Source organism: Dipteris shenzhenensis, chromosome 25 (assembly GCF_047967505.1).
Source record: "Dipteris shenzhenensis isolate YYH24624 ecotype China chromosome 25, Dip_SZ_1.0, whole genome shotgun sequence".
Classification (NCBI taxonomy): domain Eukaryota; kingdom Viridiplantae; phylum Streptophyta; class Polypodiopsida; order Gleicheniales; family Dipteridaceae; genus Dipteris; species Dipteris shenzhenensis.
In genome coordinates, this window is record NC_141620.1 from 25,808,500 (window position 1) to 25,832,802 (window position 24,303).

Below are 24,303 nucleotides of genomic sequence, written 5' to 3' on the forward strand. Positions count from 1 at the left end.
GGCCTTGGGATATGCTTGGATTAAAAAGAAAATTACCTTTAGAATTCAAAGCACTAGAAAAAAACACATGGGGTCCTTATTTATTTGTGCTGGTAGTACTACCATTGGTAATAAAACTAGTACCATAGATATTTGTCTTATCACTATCGATAATATTCATAGTAATACTATAATTACTAGTGATAACATGAATAATACTGGTAGTGCTCTTTCTCTCCTAATTTACTATAATATTTATCATTTATTGGCAATATTAAGACTTCACTATGAGTTTTTAACATGTTATTTAGCAATAAAGGTACCTTGTACTAGTGATAGTAGACATAATACTGGTAGTAATAGACACAATAGTAGCAATAGTTTATAGGTTTCCAAGTTTTTAAAATCGGAAATTTATTCCCATGATTGCATCTATTATTACTTAAAAATAATGTTCATGCATGCAAATCTCATAAAAAATTCACGTGATTACTTGTATATGAAATTCTTGATTAGTGCACATAGATATCTGCAAGGGAAAGCCTCCATCGATCGTCTGGTAGGAAATGGTACTATATTAGACACTATCTCCACAAAGACATGGATTTATTTCTTGCAATAAAATACTAAGCCTTTTGATACTTTTAGATTTTAAAGACCTTGTTTAGAAGAAAATAAGCAAGCACATTAACACATTGAGTTGTAACAATGGTGGTGAGCATACAAGTCATTTCTATTCAATAATTTTTTTGAGCTACCATGGGATTAGAAGGAATTCACCCATGGATGTAGCATCCATTAAGATGGTGGGGCTAAGAGAAAAAACAGAGTTATCTCTAAAATAGCATCGTGTATCATGGAAGAGAGGCATCTCCTATGTGGTTATTGGGCTAAAACATATAACACAATAGTCTATCTCATGAACAGGTCTCCAACTGATGTTTAATGGAATATTATATTATTTATAGGTTCAAGACCATAATTTCAAATATTAGGATTTTTTGTTGTTGCTTATGCTCATGTAACATATCAACTAGAATAGAAGCTAGTGCTAAATCTCAAAAGTGTGTTCTCACTAGCTACAATGGTGAGAGCAAAGCATATAGATTATGGGATTCTGCTACCATAAGTAGTTTCTTCTTTCCAAATATGTTATAGTTGATTAAAAAAGTAGTTTTTTATGAGATCCTAATGTTTCATCTATGCCTACCCCAATGCATGTGGAGTCTTTTAGAAGTTTGTATTAATGAGACTCTAGCTAGTAGCAATGAATATACCTCTTGCAGTAGAACTATGATCTCTGTGAATGATGCGAGGTCAAAGAAGACCTCATAGTCAGTGTGGACAGAGTGATCCAGGGGCTGAAATTTTGGGGCTGAAGGTGGATCTATGACACACTATTGTGCTAGTGAAGAGGCCTGTAAAACTAACAAGGTACATAAACCTGTCAAACTTGTATGCTCAACGATCATGAACTGGAGGTCATTTGATATGTGCATGGTTAAACATCCGTCAACATGGGATGTAGGATCTGTCAAAGGCTCAAGGTGGAGCTAATAATAACATAAACGACTATAAGCTTGAAATATCAATAAAAAACCATAGCATGTCCCTAAGGCAAATGAGGTGCCGAATGTTGATGTAGGGACTGATTTGAAGTCCTAGATCCAACCACTAATCTGCATCAAATATGGACTATATACGACAACCATAAGTGCATGCTGAAACACTAAAGCTCCACAAGTTGTGCTATGGTTGAACCTGATGATGTCAACTACAGTGGGGTAGGACTGTACTGATGTATAAAGGTCCTCATGTTGAGGAATGATCTACTGATTGGAGGTGGTGATAACTCTATCCAAGGGTGGTGCAATGCAGCATGACTGAGCTGATGCTGAAATGTCTTAAAGACTAATTTGCCGATCTATATTGCTAATTGAATACTCTCTTTGCACGCATTAGTGATGGATGCAAGAATGGAGTCACCTAAAAAGCTGAATGCATTGTGGCATATATCTCCACATGCGGTTGGAGATGCGATTGCCTCATACTGAGGACTTACTTGCTGCTGAAAGTGTAGTCAGTTCAAGAATCAAAATACAAATGATAATCACTCACTTGTATCCAAGAAAGATGTTTTACCATTTGGATGCATTCTTACCCAATAGAGTTATCTCTAAAATAGCATCGTGTATCATGGAAGAGAGGCATCTCCTATGTGGTTATTGGGCTAAAACATATAACACAATAGTCTATCTCATGAACAGGTTTCCAACTGCTGTTTAATGGAATATTATATTATTTATAGGTTCAAGACCATAATTTCAAATATTAGGATTTTTTGTTGTTGCTTATGCTCATGTAACATATCAACTAGAATAGAAGCTAGTGCTAAATCTCAAAAGTGTGTTCTCACTAGCTACCTCGGGGGGTCACTTATCATATGTAACCCTATCACGTGAGTTCAACAGAAGGATATTTTTTATTCCTAAAATTTACAGAAATAAATATACATAAGGGACTATTTAAAATAGTTTTGGAAAAAATTTACAGATTTGTATAGAAAAGGGGTACATTTTATTAATGAAAAAATTTACAGATAAGGGATTTTAAATATAGGCCTTGAACGCACGTGATATAGAGGGTTTATACATAGTGACCCCCCTGAGCTAGCTACAATGGTGAGAGCAAAGCATATAGATTATGGGATTCTGCTACCATAAGTAGTTTCTTCTTTCCAAATATGTTATAGTTGATTAAAAAAGTAGTTTTTTATGAGATCCTAATGTTTCATCTATGCCTACCCCAATGCCTGTGGAGTCTTTTAGAAGTTTGTCTTAATGAGACTCTAGCTAGCAATGAATATACCTCTTGCAGTAGAACTATAATCTCTGTTGAATGATGCGAGGTCGAAGAAGACCTCATAGATAGTGTGGACAGAGTGATCCAGGGGCTGAAATTTTGGGGCTGATGGTGGATCTATGACACACTACTGTGCTAGTGAAGAGGCCTGTAAAACTAACAAGGTACATAAACCTATCAAACTTGTATGCTCAACGATCATGAACTAGAGGTCATTTGATATGTGCATGGTTAAACATCCATCATCATGGGATGTAGGATCTGTCAAAGGCTAAAGGTGGAGCTAATAACAATATAAAGGACTATAAGCTTGGAATATCAATAAAAAACCATAGCATGTCCCTAAGGCAAATGAGGTGCCGAATGTTGATGTAGGGATTGATTTCAAGTCCTAGATCCAACCACTAATCTGCATTAAATATGGACTGTATACGACAACCATAAGTGCATGCTGAAACACTAAAGCTCCACAAGTTGTGCTATGGCTGAACCTGATGATGTCAACTACAGTGGGGTATACGTAGGACTGTACTGATGTATAAAGGTCCTCATGCTGAGGAATGATCTACTGATCGGAGGTGGTGATAACTCTATCCAAGGGTGGTGCAATGCAGCATGACTGAGCTGATGCTGAAATGTCTTAAAGACTAATTTGCCGATCTGTATTGCTGATTGAATACTCTCTTTGCACGCATTAGTGATGGATGCAAGAATGGAGTCACCTGAAAAGATGAATGCATTGTGGCATATATCTCCACATGCGGCTGGAGATGCGAATGCCTCATACTGAGGACTTACTTGCTACTGAAAGTGTAGTTAGTTCAAGAATCAAAATACAAATGATAATCACTCACTTGTATCCAAGAAAGATGTTTTACCATTTGGATGCATTCTTACCCAATATCAAGAATATGTAAGAAAACCTTGGCATGCATAGTTCAAACATTGTATAGTACAAACATGTCATAAAAAGTGTAGAGTATACTCTAGAGTATACCATAGGACTAAATTTTGTCTTTGAGTAGGCTTGGAAGACTTTATGCTAAACATGCCTATATGAAGTAGGACATGTATTAGGGCATTGCCTTGGTTGATAATGGATACTAGTAGAGTATTTTCTTCCTTGCTTTGTTATGTTTCCGATGATAAACATGCCAAATTTTCTAATTTAAACATGGAAAAACCCACATTCTAACATAATCTATTTTGTTTGGCATCTCATCACCAAGTGGATGATAACTTTGACCTTAAGTTCAGTATACATGGACTTTTAGAGTTCCAAGGGCATGCCTTCTTCTTGGGTAGGATCCATCTTATCGATAATATTAAGAGAAGATTAAAGAGAGCAAGCGCCGCTATGAAGCTAGAGGCTTTGCAAATCTAGAGAAGAATTGGATCACATTTAAAGACCGAACCTGAATACGTAAAGCAACATATATGAAGGTTTAGGCACACAAATGGGAAGCTTAGTGATAAGAAGGCTATAAGAAAGAGTTTAAAAAATAATAATTATAATCTAATAACTCACCCACCCAACTCACATACCCGATTGAGGCCTTCGAGGGGATGCCACCGTGCTTCTACTCCCATAGGGAATGGAACATCTTAGTTTATGATGATTGTTTGGGAGATTTTTTATGAGATATAGACGTAGATTTGAATACATCTTAGTTTGACCAAACATTCCATGTCGCGTAAGTTTGTAAGAATGGATGAAGAGTTACTCGTTGTGTCGACTTTGTGTTAACGAGATAACGTCTCATAAAGTACTTATTACGTTCCAATTGAGCTTAGAACTATAAAGTCATTCGCATTTGCTCTGTAAAGCAAAAGAGCTCATAGTTTTCTGAATTCACCAACCGACGATTGAAATTAATGCAGCTCATCTTATTATCAAACGCGCAAGGCGCTTACAAGTACCATTGGATCCATGTTGGAAATTGAAACGGTACGATTCGTGACTCCCGCATATCCACATCCACGAGAAACAGTGAATAGCATAAACAGATTAGAGAAAATGCAGCTGGTGGTGATAAAGAAACGCATTCCCTTGGGAGCTCACTTGTGTTACGACGGCGTAACCTCTTGCGCCTCTGAAAGCCCCGGTGCCTCCCACCACTGCGATTTCGTTGGTTCCAGCAGCGACGAAGCCTTGAAGCTGTATGGTGCCTTTGAAGGAGCCATCATCGTAAGACAAGCCCTCCACCTCAATGCCGATGGAAGTGGAATCATAGCTAGCCTGCACTGTGTATCCGCGGATGAACCCCAACTGCGTCGATTGAGGATCAGCCCCCCGGGTGACGTTGAAGGCGAACAGCTGAGTGGATCCGAAGGAGTTTGTGAGCGTTTGATTGATAGGAGGTATGAGTTGGCCGAGGTCGACGTCGTTTGTGCGAACATGGACGTAATACTCAAGCGTCTGGTTATGATTCCAGGGGCTGGGGGACGCGGAGATGATGCTCCACTTATGATCGACGGGAGGAGGGCGAGCAGAAGCGGGCTGGAAAGCGTCGAGGAGAGCGACCAAGAAGAAAATGCTGACAAGGGTGTGCAGGCAGCAGAATGGGCAGCTGGAACCGGTGGGCTGGCGGAGGCGGAGCATGGCAAGGAGGGTAGAGTGGGAGGGACAGGATATGGAGGCGAGCTGGGGCAGAAGATTTGCGTAGTGAGGAGGTGCAGGGAGATGATATGGAGGGCGAGGCTGGGAGAGCTGCTGATGTTGTGAGGAGGTGCCCATAGACGGGATATATATATATATATGTATGTATGGGAGAGAGAGAGAGAGAGATCCTTCCTTAGGTGGGCAGTCAAACAATGGGAATGCCGGCCGTGTGAAACCACGCCCCTTCTTTTTCCTTTGAACTCTTCTTAAACGCATTAAATAAAGGAGGGGAAGGGCTCGAATTAAATAAAGGAGGGGCGAGGGGGGAGGTTAATTTAAATAAGGGGCGAGGGGGAAGGTTAATTTCAAAATAGGAATATGGGTAGCCCTCGTGATCTCAGCCGCCCCTGCATCGGATCAAGCCATTCTCAAAATAGGAATATGGGTAGCCCTCGTTACCTCGCTCATGGCAAGTACCTCCCAAACTCCCACAATACAATTTTTTTGAAATTCCAATCGCCTCCTAGGGACCCTTTACGTGGAGGAATAGCTCGTTTCCTCTGCTCGTAAAAGTGCCTGGCCAATGGCTTGGAATGCAACCCCCTCAAGACAATTATGATAAAAGGGTTTGACTTAACCAAAGCCATATCACCAATGGCTTCTCAATCTGATTCATGGACATGTTACGGTCCCTGGTCAACTGAGATCAAATCTCAGCCATTGTCAGATCAAACCATTTTCAGAATAGGAATATGGATGGCCCCCGTGACCTCGCTCGTGGCAAGTGCCTCCCAAACTCCCACAACACAATTTTTTTAAATTCCCATCGCTTCTTGGGGACCCTTCACGTGGAGGAATGGCTTATGGTCTCATCCATTCTTGAGTCGAAAAGTGCCCAGCCAATGGCTGACAAGCCCCTCAAGACAATTATTGGTGCTGCAACAACATTTAATACTATACAATTCTATGAAGAGGATTCATTAAGGTGCCTCTTTTTTTTGCTGTAAATAATGCACAAATCCAACATCTCTGAATACCCTAATCATGAAATTTAAAGAATATTTGCAACAAACAAAGTGTAAGAAGTGTAAGAGCTTGAATAGTGAAATAGTCAAGTTATAATTAATAGTATAAATATTTAATATTTTCAACCTCTCTTTACAACCATGTTAGAGTACAAAGCCACTCCTAGTACTTGTTGGTGCCATAAAACGTCTACTGTTTGAATTCTAATTGAGCAATTTTGATGCTTTCGATGTGAATGGAATTTTGGCCCACCCAGACTTTGAACATCAAATTTATCGCTATAACGGTAAACAAGCATGCAGTATGTCCATATGCTATAGACAAACTAATGTGTCTCACAACATACACTATTATAGAAATTAAAGATTAAAAAGCAAAGCTTGTCTCAGCAACATGAAAATAAATAAATTCAAGTTATATTAGCACTATATATGTGAATGAGAAATAAGCACATGTTTTTAAAAAGAATATTCTCAATACAATTACCACTACAGGTTTCATCCAGATCATATGAATAAAATTTTATGTTCCGTTCCTTATTATATAAGCTCACCTTGTTTCTCCTCCTTTACAATGACCCTTTACTATAATATTCTTTAAATCTTCATATGTGTATGTCATGCCCTTAACCTAGTCTTGTTCTTGTCGTCTCTTTCTTTTCTTTGCTTGTTTGCCTCGATCATCATCCATTCATAAAATGACCATTTTTTATAACATTCTATGTAAATCTTCATTAATTGCATCTTTGCCCTTAACCTAGCCTTGTTTTTGTCCTCCTTTTATTTCTCTTTCACCTCAATCATCATCCATTCAAGTAATGTGAATTCATTGGTAATCTAGAGAAATTTCATACTGAGAAACATCAAGCTATCAAAAACAATATAGTAGCTATCTTCTCTCTCTAGAGAATAGTTGGTTGGTGGACACCTTTAGTTCAATGACTACCAATTGTACTAGCATTACTAGTGAATCTTGAGAGGTCCCTATGACAACAGTATAATTCTCTATTTTAAAAGGCACATGTCTTAAGAAGGGGAAGGATCCTGCCTTATGAGAAATTGAAGTCCCAAATTATGAATCCTCTAAGGGAAGGATGTCATAGAGACCTCTTGACGTGACAAATGGAATGTTCAATGTATTTTCATGCCTCTTGATAGTGAAAGAAAAAGAAATGAATACTAGCTCAAGTAGAAGATGTTGAGGAGACCCATATTGTGTCATTGCTTAAGAAGCTACATCTGAAAGAGATGCGGCCTTCGTAGGCCCAATCTTCAAGCTCAAGTTCATCAAGAAGGAGGTGCAATGCAATTGCAAAGAGTATCGTGACTAGATGGATGTGCTATTTGAGGAGTTGTGGTGAAGAAGATGATACGCTTGTTAAAGGAAACAACTCAAGCTTGTGTGAGAGAGGATGATGCCCAACATTCAGAATCATGTCTATGGAAAATATTAGGAGTGAACATTATCCCAACAATGAATTTAAAGCCTTCTCGAAGTTGCTTGGGCTAATATTCACTATTTCAAATTTGATAAATTCCCTTGACTATTTCAAATTTGATAAATTCCCTTGAATGCTAATAATATAGCTTTCACATAAAAGCTCTGAATGCATCCTTCCAAGTTCTTCATTCTTTCCTGCATTTCCACATTCTTTTCCATTCTTTTCGCATTCTTTTCACATTTCCACATTCTTCACCGAGCACCGAGCACGGATAGTGGGAGCGGCAATTGAGCATCATTTTGCAACAATGGATGCAGATAAGTTCCGAAGTAGCAAGCTATAGGCGACTAGCAATGAGCGCACCAAGTATGTGCTAAAATGGAAGGTGGTTCTTAGGTAGAAACTAAGTTATAAAAAGGGAGAAGAGGACAAGAGATCATTGCATTGGGTCCTCTCCCTCCAACAAGAGTTGATAGGTTAGGGAGTGTTCATTGCAAGTTGAGGCGACTTGGTTGTACAGAGTGATTCTGATTGAACAAATGAACAATGATCTCTCTCTTCTTGGTTTTCACATATTGGATACTTCACTTTGTGTTAAGTTTGGATAACAACTTGGTATTCTCCCATCATCACATGGTTCTTTCCCCTTGGCTAACCCGAACCTCCGAGTGTTAATTGTTGGCATATATTCTGCACCCGAGCACCCCTACCTTAGGATTGCAAGAGCAAACTCAAGTTGGGAACTAACTCGAGCGTTTTGAGTTAGCAAGGTAAGTCAACACAAGAGTCAACAGCTCACGTGATCACTCGGTCGAGAGGGTCAGTGTAAACCACTGAAGAAACTGATGCTTCAACTAAAGACATCAATTGGAAAGAACAAAAGGAATTGCCGGCCAAGATTACAAGAGAACTGAAGGGAAAGGCTCCAACAATAGAAATGCCTGAGCAAACTCAGTATTATGTCCTCAAAATCTAAGGCCAAAGAAGCAAAATCAAGCATTTCATAGGAAATTAGCACAGAGCTAGCATGAGCATGGGAAACATTTAACAATATGCAAGTCTATTTGATATTTATTGAGTACAACCTTTAGCCATGATACCTATGATTGATACTCTAGTAGTTGATGAAGAGGTTCTAGTGATCACTATCAAGGTTAAGAAATAGACTATACCGTGTGTAATAGTGGGATGAGGGTTCAAGAATGAACATCATCTCTGAAGACTTGGCACAGAGGTTGAAGTTCAAGGCACATAAGTCATCACCCTTTCAAGTGCGCATGTAAGACCAACGACTAGTTAACCCCAAAGGTATCTTGCGAGATGTGGTCATTTCTATAGGTGGCATCTATTATATAGTTAGTGTCATTATGATTGCTATGGAATAGCCTACCCAATCTTATTGGGAAGACCTTTGCTAAAGTGTGCAAAAGTACTTTATGATTGGGGTACAAAGGCGATGATCATTAAGACAGATGGTCAAGATAACTTTACCGACCAGTCCTTAAAAGGTCCCGAGTTGTTGTCGACCAAAGAATTCAAAAGTCATAGATCTGTTTCCTCAAGATGTTGAGTTACGGTTGATGGAACTGCATATTCTACCTATAGGTCAGATAGACATTTTCCAAGTGGCTGCAGACATTAAACAGAAAGCATGAGCATATCGCCAAGCAAAAATATATTTTTCAAGTAATTTTACTGAGGATATTGAAGGAGAAAGAGAGATTGTTGAGGTACCATTGACTATCACTCCACTTGGTGCTGAGGAGTTGATTCTAGAGCCAACACAAGAACTGAACCTCAGAATACAAGATCACTGTGCTATGGTAGTGTTAAGTGCCAATTTTATTTCGAGCAAGTCGGCATTATAACAGATTTACTTGTTCAGTACAAGGATGTGTTTACATGGAGTTATACAGATTTAAGGGGAGTTTTTAAGTTGTGCCAACACAAGATACCTTTAGTGCCAGATGCTAAACCAAATTGAATGCCCACCGTTTCTGATCATTTTCTATACCCTTTATTGATGGAAATTTGGATCAAGTTGCAAGACCTGAGATGTACTTATTTATGGATGGTTACCACAATGGTTATAATCAGATCATAGTGGCTCAAGAAGATCAGTACAAGACTGCCTTTATTATAGAACGGGATGCTTATACAACCAAAGTTATGCCTTTTGGATTGAGAAATGCTTAATCAAACTTCCAGAAGTTTATGGTTGAAACACTCTGAGGCTACCTTACCAAGTCCATTGTCATTTATCTCAATAATTTTTGTGTCTATTCCTCAGATAGAGATCATCTGGGATACCTAAAAAAGTCTTCTTGAGATGTAAACAAGTGGGTATCTCATTGAATCCAACTAAGAGTGTATCTATGTTTGAGTCCGGATATTACTCGGTCATGTTATCTCCAAGGATTGCATTAGAGTTGAGCAAGGTAAAATTAATCTATAAAACATTTGCCTGATCCACATAACCTAACCCAAGTACGCTCGTTTGTGAGGTTCATCAGTTTCTATCAAAGATTCATCAAAATCTTTGCCAAGATTGCAGCACCGAGCAATGGCTACTCCTATTCCCAGGAAACCAAAGTGGGATTTCATTTTCCATGTACATGTGGGTGCTTTTGGCTATGATTGAGGCATTATTTTGGCTCAGCCTAATGGTTGGCTAGATTATGTCGTATATTATGCTAGTTGATAATAACACCTACCAAGTCATGTTATAGCACTACCAAGCGAGAAGCTTTGGGAATGGTATTTATTGTGCAAAACCTGAGGCATTATTTGCTTGAAAATCATTTGTGTTCTATGTAGATCATCAAGTCTTGGTTTACTTTAATAGCAAGACTATCATTCAATGATGAATTGTTTGTTTGATGGTTCTGCTTCAAGAATTCAACTTCAAAATTATTCATAATTTGAGTAAGAGCCTTGTGGGAGCTGATTGTTTATCCAGATTATTAGCACTCGAGGATACACAAGGAGTTAATATGGAATTGCTAGATGCTGAACTATTTGCAATAGATTATTGTGGGAGTGAATATGCCGAGTTGCTCTAGATTATTATCTAATGGTACATTTCCTAAAACTATGCCTCGGGACAAATGTATGCAACTAGCCTTAAAGGCTTCGAAATACACCTTGATCGATGGAGAACTCTACTGAAAATGTACAGATGGAGTTCTTCATTGATGGGTTTTGCCACACGAGCGAGCTATCGTGTTATAAGAAGCTCACTTGCGCCCATGAAGAGGACATTTTTGAGGGGATTCAACTGCTAAAAAAGTCTTGCAAATAGGTTTGTGGTGGCAAACCTTGTTTAAGGATGCTCAAATTAAATGCATGTAATGTGATGTTTTCTCAATGCACTAGATCACGATTTGCTAATCAGTCTATGCCCTTGCAACCTACTAGACTGTGGGAAGCTTTCTAGCACTGGGGTTTGGACTTTGTTAGTCCTTTTAGACTAGCCAGATTCACTTAGAATAGATACATCATTGTTTGCCGTTGACTATGCTACTAAGTGGGCAAAAGTTAAGGCACTCAGAGACAACTTAGCTTGGAGTGCTGCTAAGTTCATCTTTGAGAATATCATCTGTAGGTATGGATGCCCTTTGTAGCTTATTAGTGACCAAGGGACAATTTCCTCAATGACGTGATGCGAGAACTCCAGAAAGAATTCAAAATCATGCATACCATCTCCACTACTTACTATCCCTGTGGCAATGGTGACAGTGCAATCAGCCAAAGGTGAAGGTGTGCTGCTCCATAGCAATCACAATAAAACTAACTGTATAATAAATGCCACCTATCAAGATGACCACTTCTTGTAGCATACACTTAGGATCAATTGGTCATTGATCTGCCACATGCAATCAGAATGGCAATGATTTATATAACTTGAAATTTAGTCTTTGAGAAATTTCTTTAAAAATATGTTCACTGCTGATCTGCCATCCACTATCATACCTAGTATAATCAACTTCTTAATCTTGATAGTGATGACTAGAACTTCTTCGTCCACAACTAGTGTATCAATAACAAGCATGGTGGCTAAGGTTTGCACTTCCTTGGGTTGCTCTATGGATTCCTTGATCTGTTGAGCAAAGAAGTCATGACAGTATGGAGCTATTTGCATCAGCTTGGCAAAAGTTAGATTGACTTGCATATTCTTGAACACTTCCCACATTGCCCAGGATAGCTCTGCACTAGTTTCCTATGGCACACCATATTTTGCTTTGTTAGAGCTAGATCTCGAGGATTTTCCTTGCTTGATAGCAGAGTGTTGGAACTGCTCATGCATTTCAATTGCTGGCACCTTTCCTTTCAACTCCCTTGCAATCTTTGCTGCCAACTCCTTCTGTGCCTTTTAATTGATGTCCTTACCCAAAGTGTCAGTGTCTTCGACTATTGTCACTACCCCTTTTGATCGAGTAATTACTTGAGCATTAATTATTTCTGGCAATTTAGCCAACTGATTGGCATTATGGATAGACTACCTCTTTCCTTTCCATATTATTCTTTAAGAATTTTAAGTGTTCCACCTAGATTGGACAATCAGAACACAAATGATTTTCTCCACAACAGAATCACCTTATTTTAAACAAATCGCTTTTCTCTTTACCATTATTACTTATGTCTTGCTTGCGACACCTAGGTTTTTTTCCCAATGCTCAGTTATGAGTTGTGACTTGGTTTGCTGATAGTTGCCTATTTTTTCCATTGAACCAATATTCTGAGTCATCGTGGATAAACCTTGTACATGTGTTGCAATACTTAGTCTTGTATTCCTCTTCCACATATCTACCTCTAGAACAGTTGTTACACCACTCTCATTGTTACCGGGTTTACCTTGGATTCCCAATTCTTTTAAAGACTTCTTCAGCTGATCCTTCTTGACTGGAGTCTCCTTAGTGTCACTCTTAGCATGCATCCTTCTTCACTTTTTTTTTCAAATTCTCACTTTTTCCCAAAGTAATTGCCTCTGGTTTAGAGTTCTTCACATCTAGTCACGAATCTTCTTCTCTCTGAGCATGTGTTAGCCATTGCTTAGTTCAGAAAGTAATCAAAGAATAATCCAAGTACTTTCTATGTTCCACACCTCCATCTTCAAGGACTCTATCAGTTGATGCCACTTGCTTGGAGTTACTTGAATAAACTTCCTATAGTAATCCATGATTCCCAGCAACCATTTTGCTTCATCATGGGTAATCGTGAACTCTCTCCTTTTCCCCACTAACACTAAGCTTACCGACTTGGTTCTTTGAATTTCCTACCTTGATAGCTTGTCAACTCGCAATTCACTTGACCTTCCCCAGCATGATTGCGAAAATGTTGACTCTTGTGTTGACTTACCTTGTTAACTCAGAACGCTTGAGTTAGTTCCCAACTTGGTGTTGTGCTTTGTGAAGAGTTTGCTCTTGCAATCCTAAGGTAGGGTACTCAGGTGCAGAATATGTGCCAACAATTAACACTCGGAGGTTGGGATTAGCCAATGGGAAAGAACCATGTGATGATGGGAGAATACCAAGTTGTTATCCACACTTAAGATAAAGTGAAGTATGCAATAAGTGAAAACCAAAAAGAGAGAGATCATTGTTCATTTGCTCAATCAGAATCACTCTATAGAACCAAGTCACCTCGACTTGTAATGAACACTCCCTAACCTATCAACTCTTATTGGAGGGAGAGGACCCGATGCAATGATCTCTTGTCCTCTTCTCCCTTTTTATAACTTAGTTTCTACCTAAGAACCACCTTCCATCTTAGCACACACTCAGTGTGCTCATTGCTAGTCGCCTATAGCTTGCTACTTCGGAACTTATCTACACCCATTGTTGCAAAATGATGCTCAACTGTCGCTCCCACTATCCGTGCTCGGTGCTTGGTGAAGAATGTGGAAATGCAGAAAGAATGCGAAAAGAATGGAAAAGAATGTGCAAATGTAGGAAAGAATGCAGAAATAGGGTAGAAATGCGAAAAGAATGTGGTAATATGGAAAACAATGCAAAAATGCAAAAGAATGCAAAAAGAGAGGGGAAACAAGACGGGAAGGGAGGAAAAAAGAGAGAAGAGAAGGGAAAAACGAGTGGAAAAGAGGGGGAAAAGAGAGGAAGGGTGAGAAATAAGAGGAAAAAGAAGATGGCCTTCTTGGTCAAACAAGTAAAGCATGAAAAGTCAATTTATACGAGTAGCCTTCTGAACCCTCTGTATGGGTAGCCTTCTTGGTCTCCTATATTAGGCCACCACTTACAACATTGGGAAGTTTTAGCTTTATTTGACCATATTTATGTGGAGATAACCCATGTAGTGTTCCAAAGTTACCAAATTTTGGATTCTACAAAGTGATATTGAGTGGAGGTGACCAATTCATCAAAAAAGTCCAAACAAAGCAAGAAAGTCTAGATTTTTTGAATAGTGTCGTCCACAATCTATGTAGCTTGTGAATTCTCACCCCATATGCAACCAAAAACAAAAGAAAAACCCTCGGGGGGGTCACTATATATAAACCCTCTATATCACGTGCGTTCAAGGCCTATATTTAAAATCCCTTATCTGTAAATTTTTTCATTAATAAAATGTACCCCTTTTCTATACAAATCTGTAAATTTTTTCTAAAATTATTTTAAATAGTCCCTTATGTATATTTATTTCTGTAAATTTTAGGAATAGAAAATATCCTTCTGTCGAACTCACGTGATAGGGTTACATATGATGAGTGACCCCCCCGAGGAAAACCATAAAATTGATGTCATGACTCACCAACCAATCAATACAACCAACCATCAAAAGTATATATCTCTCAAGTCATGTAATTCCATGCATCTATAAGCATTTGCAAATATACCATGTGCAATGCTAATGCATTAAGCAATACCACAATGACTCACTCACAAGGTATACATGCCAAAGGCATATCAACCAACATCTCTTGATAAAAACTGACAACATTTCTTGTCTTTTCCAATTTCTATGAATATGTGCCTAGATGAATGACTACTTACTTGTAGAATTTTTCAATGCATCAGCATGTGCAACCTCAATGTAGCAAGCAATACCACAATGACCATTGTCACTAACAAGGTATGAATGCCAAAGGCATAACCAAGCTCTTGATAACAACTCCAAACATTTTTTTTCTTTCTTCAATTGTATGAGTATGTGATTAGCTGAGTGATTGCTTGCTTACAGACTCAGCCTAGATTCACAACAAATTCAAACAATATTTATTCTAATGCATATCATTGGTGGCATTTCTCAGTTGATATACAACAATTGATGAAGGAATCATATACCTCAATACAACAATTGATAGAATGACGAATAAATAGATTGAATTAGTGCATAAAGAGAATAATTAAACTAGATTTAAAGGCCAATTTTATATAAAGTGTTGTCCAAACTAAAAAAAGACAAATGGTAGACAATTGCACTAATATTTAGCAGACGGCTTAATACAAGATAATATTTAGCAGACGGTTTAACACAAGACCTAAGATGTACTTATTTATGGATGATTACCACAATGGTTATAATCAGATCATAGTGGCTCAAGAAGATCAGTACAAGAATGCCTTTATTATAGAATGGGATGCTTATACAACCAAAGTTATGGCTTTTGGATTGAGAAATGCCCGATCAACCTTCTAGAAGTTTATGGTTGAAACTTTTTGAGGCTACCTTACCAAGTCCATTGTCATTTATCTCGATAATTTTTGTGTCTATTCCTCAGATAGCGATCATCTTGGATACCTCATAAAGTCTTCTTGAGATGTAAACAAGTGGGTATCTCATTGAATCCAACTAAGAGTGTATCTATGTTTGAGTCCGAATATTACTCAGTCATGTTATCTCCAAGGATTGCATTAGTTTTGAGCAAGGTAAAATTAATCTATACAACATAACCTAACCCAAGTAAACTCGTTTGTGGGGTTCATCAGTTTCTATCAAAGATTCATCAAAATCTTTGCCAGCATTGCAGCACCTTTGTATGAGCTGACAAAGAACGATGCTAAATTTGATTGGAATGTCGAGTTAACTATAGGTCTCCATGATTTGAAGAACCGAGCAATGGCTACTCCTATTCCTAGGAAACCAAAGTGAGATGTCATTTTCCATGTACATGTGGGTGCTTTTGGCTATGCTTGAGGCATTATTTTGGCTCAGCCTAATGGTTGGCTAGATTATCTTGTATATTATGCTAGTTGATAATAACACCTACCGAGTCATGTTATAGCACTACCAAGCGAGAAGCTTTTAGAATGGCATTTATTGTGCAAAGTCTGAGGCATTATTGGCTTGAAAATCATTTTGTGTTCTATGTAGATCATCGAGTCTTGCTTTACCTTAATAGCAAGACTATCATTCAATGATGAATTGTTTGTTGAATGGTTCTGCTTCAAGAATTGAACTTCAAAATTATTCATAATTTGGGCAAGAGCCTTGTGGGAGCCGATTATTTATCCAGATTACTAGCACTCGAGGATACACAAGGAGTTAATATGGAATTGCTAGACGTTGAACTATTTGCAATAGATTATTGTGAGATCAGTGAATATGCCGAGTTGCTGTAGATTATTATCTAATGTTACAATTCCTAAAACTATGCCTCGGGACAAACGTATGCAACTAGCCTCATCAAGTTGATATGCAAAACTCGCGATGTAGTCTTGCATGTACTTGATGAGGTCTTCAAAATCATCTTGGGCTCCCAAGTAGGTGCTTAGGACATCTATGTTCTTATCAAAGACTGGAAATAGCTCCTCCTCTCTATCAATTAATGGAGTATGGGACATGAAATCGTGGAAGGTAGACCTAGCAGAATCCATGGTAGTTTGGTAGCTAGGAGAACTATGGATATGATAGTGAAACTTTGAAATTAAAGTAACTTTATAATTTATATATACCCAAATGTTCTAAATATAAAAAATAAAAAAGAATGATGAATTTTTTGGGAAAAATTTGACATTGACATGAAAGAAAACCATTCAAAACATCAAAATTAATTGCACCACTATTAATTGGAAAATGTCAAAATCCACAATTGTTCCACCCCACATTGTTTACAATCTTCAATATTGCAGGAGGGATAAAAGTGGCACTGTGCACGAGCTTCTCTGCATGCTTTCCTACCTTTCCACCATTTAAGCTAAAGTGAAAGGACTCAGACATTCCATCCTCCATGACCATTAGGTGTTCCCGTACGTCCCTAAGAGTCCACTCTGATGTGACAATCACATTCTTGACATCTCCTAAATAAGAACCAATACATAAACTTACCCCTATATTATCGTCATTGTTAGAGACTTCAAGGGGGAGCCAATTGCCACCTATTTTCTTCCAGCGCCTATATTGGAAAGCAAAATATAACATTTGGCGGGAGATGTCGTACTTGACAACCACATTGTCCTTACATACATGGCATTGAAACAAATCACCCTTTTGTTCACCTGACCTGCTTCCCCAATTCACCCCAAGCAATTCCTTAAGGGCATTCTCATGTAGGCACTTCCATGACCACATGGTTTTTGTTCTGTGCATCTGGATATTCTGAAAACAAGAAGCAAAAATGTGTAGAGGCATAAAAGAAGACAACCTTACCCATTTAGAGCCAAATGTAAACTTCATGGCCATGCCCACATCCTTTGTAGTCTTTTCCTTGTATGATTGCATTGTTCTTGTGTCCACTGTGTTGCAATCCATGTCTTCAATTTGTGGTGTTTCAATGCATCTCGGGGGGGTCACTCATCATATGTAACCCTATCACGTGAGTTCAACAGAAGGATTTTTTTTATTTCTAAAATTTACAGAAATAAATATACATAAGGGACTATTTAAAATAGTTTTGGAAAAAATTTACAGATTTGTATAGAAAAGGGGTACATTTTACTAATGAAATTTTTTACAGATAAGGGACTTTAAATATAGGCCTTGAACGCACGTGATATAGAGGGTTTATACATAGTGACCCCCCTGAGCAATGCATTGAAGATGGCCATAGCCTGATGCCGTCCTTGGAGTAATGTACTTGGCATTATACCAATGGATATTTCTCTGTTTCAAAGCAGAGGATTTCTCTCCAGCATGCATTTGCCTTCCTAAATCCTCATGAATGGTAGTAACTTACCTAAGAAGCACTCGACTGGTTCCCACTCCTCAAAGTCTAAAGAAAATACATCTGCTATGCACAAGTGCTATTTCAAAATACAAGAGGCATAAAACAAGACAATCTTACCCATTTAGAGCCAAATGTAAACTTCATGGCCATGCCCACATCCTTTGCAGTCTTTTCCTTGTATGATTGCATTGTTCTTGTGTCTACCATGTTGCAATCCATGTCTTCAAGTTGTGGTGTTGCAATGCATTGAAGATGGCCATAGCCTGATGCCGTCCTTGGAGTAATGTACTTGGCATTATACCAATGGATATTTATTTGTTTCAAAGCAGAGGATTTCTCTCCAGCATGCATTTGCCTTCCTAAATCCTCATGAATGGCGTAAACTTACCTAAGAAGCACTCGACTGGTTCCCACTCCTCAAAGTCTGAACAAGGAAATACATCTACTATGCACAAGTGCTATTTCAAAATACAATTTTAATTAAAGCATTAATAAATTAATCCATAGATAAACATAGGTTAATTAAGCCCCCACTAACCAAAACTAATTGAAATTGGTAGGAGACTCCCCAAGCGAGGAAAAACTTGCTATTAATTCAATAGTCCATGTGGTGGGAGTGGTACAAGAATTAACATAAGGTGGGGTTAATTAATTGTAAGGTCGAGTAGCACGATTGATTAGAAGTCTCCAGAAGCCAAATAGTCTACGATTATCAGAGGTCTCTAGAAGCTGAGGGATCTATAAATACAGAAGGCATGCTGAGGCGAGGGAGGTAGAGGGAGGAAGGAGAGGGAGATGAGAGAGGAGAGGGAGCGAGAGAGAAGAGGGAGGAAGGGGAGGGAGAGGGGAGAGGAGAGGGAGCAGCAACAAGGAGAGAGGGAGGAAGGGGAGGGAGAGGGGAGAGGGAGCAGCAAGGAGAGAGGGAGAGTTTGGAGAGGGGGGGAGGGGGGGAGGGAGAGATGCATACGGAGAGAGGAGGGATGCTCAGGGAGGAATACGGAGGGAGGACGGAGTGATGAGGTGGGCAATACTTAGGTTAATTGATTAATAAAGTGAGCGATTGAGAGGCACAATTAATTAATTAATAGTTTCGGTTGACCAAGTACTTATCGGATGGGTGTGCCTCTTTGAGAACATGTCAATACCACCTAGGTTACGGTGTAGGAAAAGTGTTGTGCCCATTGGATATCCTTTGCATGGTCGATCGAGCATGAAATACTATTTTTGCTCTAGTGTCATGCACATCCTTAAAAAAAACATGGTGCTAGGTATGTTATCCAATCAAGCACTTATGGGATGGGTGTGCCACTTTGCATGTAAGTCAATTCCACCTATTTGAAGGTGTGTGCAAAGTATTGTGCCCATCGGAGATGCTTTGCATTGTTGATCAAGCATAAAACACCGTTTTTGCCTTAGTGTCATGCACAACCATGAAAAAATACAGTCCTAAGTGTGTTAATCAAACAAGTACTTATCGGATGGGGGCTCCACTTTGCACGCAAGTCCGTTTCAACTAGGTTGAGATGTGTGCAAAGTATTGTCACCATCCGATATGGTGTGCATGGTCGATTACGCATTATACCACATTTTTCCCATAATGATATGCACATCCGCAAAAAAACATGCCCTTAGGTATGTTATCTAACCAAGTACTTATCAGATGGGCGTGCCTCTTTAAGAACATTTCAATACCACCTAAGTTAAGGGATAAGAAAAATATTGTGCCCATCAAATATGCTTTGCATGGTCGATCGAGCATTAAATACCATTTTTGCCTTAGTGTCATGCACATCCGTAAAACAGCACGCTGCTAGGTGTGTTATCCGATCAAGTACTTATGCGATGGGAATGCCACTTTGCATGTAAGTCAATTCCACCCAGTTGAAGGTGTGTGCAAGGTATTGTGCCCATTGGATATGCTTTGTATTGTCGATCAAGCATAAAACACCGTTTTTGCCTTAGTGTCATGCACAACCATATAAAAACACGACCGTAGGTGTGTTATTCAATCAAGTACTTATCGGATGGGGGCTCCACTTTGCACGCAAGTCCGTCTCAACTATGTTGAGGTGCGTGCAAAGTATTGTCACCATCGGATATGATTTGCATGGTCGATCATGCATTATACACCGTTTTTTCCCTAGTGGTATGCACATCCGCAAAAAAACACGCCCTTAGGTGTGTTATCTGACCAAGTACTTATCGGATGGGTGTGCCTCCTTGAGAACATTTCAATACCACCTAGATTGCGGTGTAGGAAAATTATTGTGCCCATTGGATATCCTTTTCATGGTCGATCGAGCATTAAATACTATTTTTTCTCTAGTGTCATGCACATCCGTAAAAGAACACGCTGCTATGTATGTTATCCAATCAAGCGCTTATGGGATGGGTGTGCCACTTTGCATGTAAGTCAATTCCACCTAGTTGAAGGTGTGTGCAAAGTATTGTGCCCATCAGATATGCTTTGCATTGTCGATCAAGCATAAAACACCGTTTTTGCCTTAGTGTCATGCACAACCATGAAAAAACAGGGTCCTAAGTGTGTTAATCAAACAAGTACTTATCGGATGGGGGCTCCAGTTTGCACGCAAGCCCGTTTCAACTAGGTTGAGATGCGTCCAAAGTATTGTCACCATCGGATATGCTCTGCATGGACGATTAAGCATTATACAACGTTTTTCCCGTAGTGATATGCACATCCACAAAAAAACATGCCCTTAGGTATGTTATCTAACCAAGTACTTATCGGATGGGTGTGCCTCTTTGAGAACATTTCAATTCCACCTAGGTTAAGGTGTAGGAAAAGTATTGTGCTCATCAGATATGCTTTGCATGGTCGATCGAGCATTAAATACCATTTTTGCCTTAGTGTCATGCACATCCGTAAAAAAACACGCTGCTAGGTGTGTTATCCAATCAAGTACTTATGCGATGGGAATGCCACTTTGCAAGTAAGTCAATTCCACCTAGTTGAAGGTGTGTGCAAAGTATTGTGCCCATCGGATGTGCTTTGCATTGTCGATCAAGCATAAAACACCGTTTTTGCCTTTGTGTCATGCACAACCATATAAAAACGCGGCCGTAGGTGTGTTATTCAAATAAGTACTTATCAGATGGGGCTCCACTTTGCACGCAAGTCCGTTTCAACTACGTTGAGGTGCGTGCAAAGTATTGTCACCATCGGATATGCTTTGCATGGTCGATCATGCATTATACACCATTTTTTCCCTAGTGATATGGACATCCGCAAAAAACACGACCTTAGGTGTGTTATCTGACCAAGTACTTATCGGATGGGTGTGCCTATTTGAGAACATTTCAATACCACCTAGGTTGATGTGTACAAAAAGTCTTGTGCCCATCGGATATCCTTTGCATGGTCGATCGAGCATTAAATACTATTTTTGCTCGTGTCATGCACATCCATAAAAAAACACGCTGCTAGGTATGTTATCCGATCAAGCACTTATGGGATGGGCGTGCCACTTTGCATGTAAGTCGATTCCACCTAGTTGAAGGTGTGTGCAAAGTATTGTGCCCATCGGATATGCTTTGCATTGTCGATCAAGCATAAAACACCGTTTTTGCCTTAGTGTCATACACAACCATGAAAAAACACGGTCCTAGGTGTGTTATTCAAACAAGTACTTATCGGATGGGGGATCCACTTTGCATGCAAGTCCCTTTCAACTACATTGAGGTGCGTGCAAAGTATTGTCACCATCGGATATGCTTTGCATGGTTGATCACGCATTATACACCATTTTTTCTCTAGTGATATGCACATCCGCAAAGAAACACGCCCTTAGGTGTGTTATCTGACCAAGTACTTATCAGATGGGTGTGCCTCTTTGAGAACATTTCAATACCAGTTAGGTTGAGGTGTACGAAAAGTGTTGTGCCCATCGGATATCCTTTGCATGGTCGATCGAGCATTAAATACTATTTTTGCTCGTGTCATGCACATCCACAAAAAAACACGCCCTTAGGTGTGTTATCTGACCAAGTACTTATCGGATGGGTGTACCTCTTTGAGAACATTTCAATACCACCTAGGTTGCAGTGTAGGAAAAGTGTTGATCCCATCGGATATCCTTTGCATGGTCGATCGAGCATTAAATACTATTTTTTCTCTAGTGTCATGCACATCCGTAAAAAAACACGCTGCTAGGTATATTATCCGATCAAGAACTTATGGGATGGGCGTGCCACTTTGCATGTAAGTTGATTCCACCTAGTTGAAGGTGTGTGCAAAGTATTGTGCCCATCGGATATGCTTTGCATTGTTGATCAAGCATAAAACACCGTTTTTGCCTTAGTGTTAAGCACATTTGTAAAAAAACATGGTCCTAGGTGTGGTATCAGATCAAATATTATCTAACCGACATGCCACTTTTCATGCAACTCAATAACACCTAGGTTGAGGTGGGTTTAAATTATTGTGCCCATCGGATGTACTTTGCATGATATATCACGTATTAAACTCCGTTTGTGCCTCAATGTCATGCACAACCATAAAAAAACACGCTTTTAGGTGTGTTATCCGACCAACTTCTTATCAGATGGGTGTACCACTTTGCATGGAATGCAATACCACAATTGTTGAGACTCATGCAAAGTATTGTGCCCATTGGATATGCTTTGCATTGTTGAACAAGCATTAAACACTATTTTGGCCTTAGTGTCATGCACAACCGTCAAAAAATGCGGTCCTAGATGTGTTATTCGACTAAGTACTTATGGGATGGGCATGCCACTTTGCATGTGAGTCAATAATACCTAGGTTAAGATGTGTGCAAAGTATTGTGATGATTGCATATGCATTGCATTGTCGATTAAGCATAAATTAGCGTTTTTGCCGTAGTGTCATGGACAACAACCAATAAAAAACATGGTCCTAGGTGTGATATTCTAAAAAGTACTTGTCAGATGGGGGAGCCAATTTGCAAGAAAGTCAATTTCAACTAGGTTGATGTGCGTGCACAGTATTGTGTCTATCGGTTATGCTTTGCATGGGGGATCACACATTATACACCATTTTCCCCCTAGTGTTATGCACATCCGTCAAAGAACATCTTATCATACCAAGTACTTATTGAATGGGTGTTCCACTTTGCATGGAATACCATACCACCACTTTTGAGGCACGTGCAAAGTATTATGCCCATCGGATATGCTTTACATGGTAGATTGAGTATTAAATACGGTTTCCTAGGTGTGATATTCTAAAAATTACTTGTCAGATGGGGGAGCCACTTTGCAAGAAAGTCAATTTCAACTAGGTTGATGTGCGTGCACAGTATTGTGTTTTTGGTTATGCTTTGTACTATGGGGGATCACACATTATACACCATTTTCCCCCTAGTGTTATGCACATCCATCAAAGAATATGCTCTTAATAGGTATATTATCATACCAAGTACTTATTGAATGGGTGTTCCACTTTGCATGGAATACCATACCACCGCTTTTGAGGCACATGCAAAGTATTGTGCCCATCGGATATGCTTTACATGGTAGATTGAGTATTAAATACCGTTTTTGGCGTTGGTGTCATGTACAACCGTCAAAAAACACAATCGTAGGTGTATTTTTCAAACAAGTACTTATCCGATGGGGATGCCACTTTGCACACAAGTCAATACTGCCTAGGTTGAGGAACGTGCAAAGTCTTGTGTCCATTGGATATGCTTTGCATAGCCGATCTCATATTATACACCATTTTGTTCCTAGTGTTATGCACAATCGTCATAAAATATGTTTGGAGGTGTGTTATCTGAACAAGTACGTATGAGATGGGTGCACCACTTTGTATGCAAGTCAATACGACCTAGGTTGAGGCGTGTACAAAGTTTTGTGCCCATCAGAGAAATGTAGATGCGATAATATTAGAAAATTCTCGGTATGTGTATATGTGTATGTGTGTGGCAAACAATTTTGATACAACAAAGTAAACACCTAGTGCACAAATTATGGACTTCATACCTTGAGTAAATAAGCTTGTTGATGAGGATAAATACGCCCTTGAATAAAAGTGTTTTTTTCTAGTGCTTTGAATCTCAAAGGTAATTTTCTTTTTAATCCAAGCATATCCCAAGGCCTAACCTAGGGAGTGGTTCTTGCACCCACAAGGAAAGAGGCTAGATGGGACTACCTATGTGTACATTCCTGGAATTTCTCAAAGGCATATTTTTTTCCTTTTAAAAAATTTCATGCATTTATAAAAGAAATTTTGCATCATGTTGGATGCTTGCACTATTGCATTACTTT

The 24,303-nt window shown here is 39.1% G+C and overlaps 1 protein-coding gene across 1 annotated transcript; it reads right to left on the reverse strand.

The window, feature by feature from the left end:
- Positions 1-4,849: 4,849 nt before the first annotated feature.
- On the reverse strand, positions 4,850-5,578 carry LOC147885666 (uncharacterized). The gene has a single exon (XM_087396186.1). It carries the CDS (start codon positions 5,576-5,578, stop codon positions 4,850-4,852), a length of 729 nt encoding a protein of 242 aa, XP_087252312.1.
- Between the last annotated feature and the right edge of the window lie 18,725 nt (positions 5,579-24,303).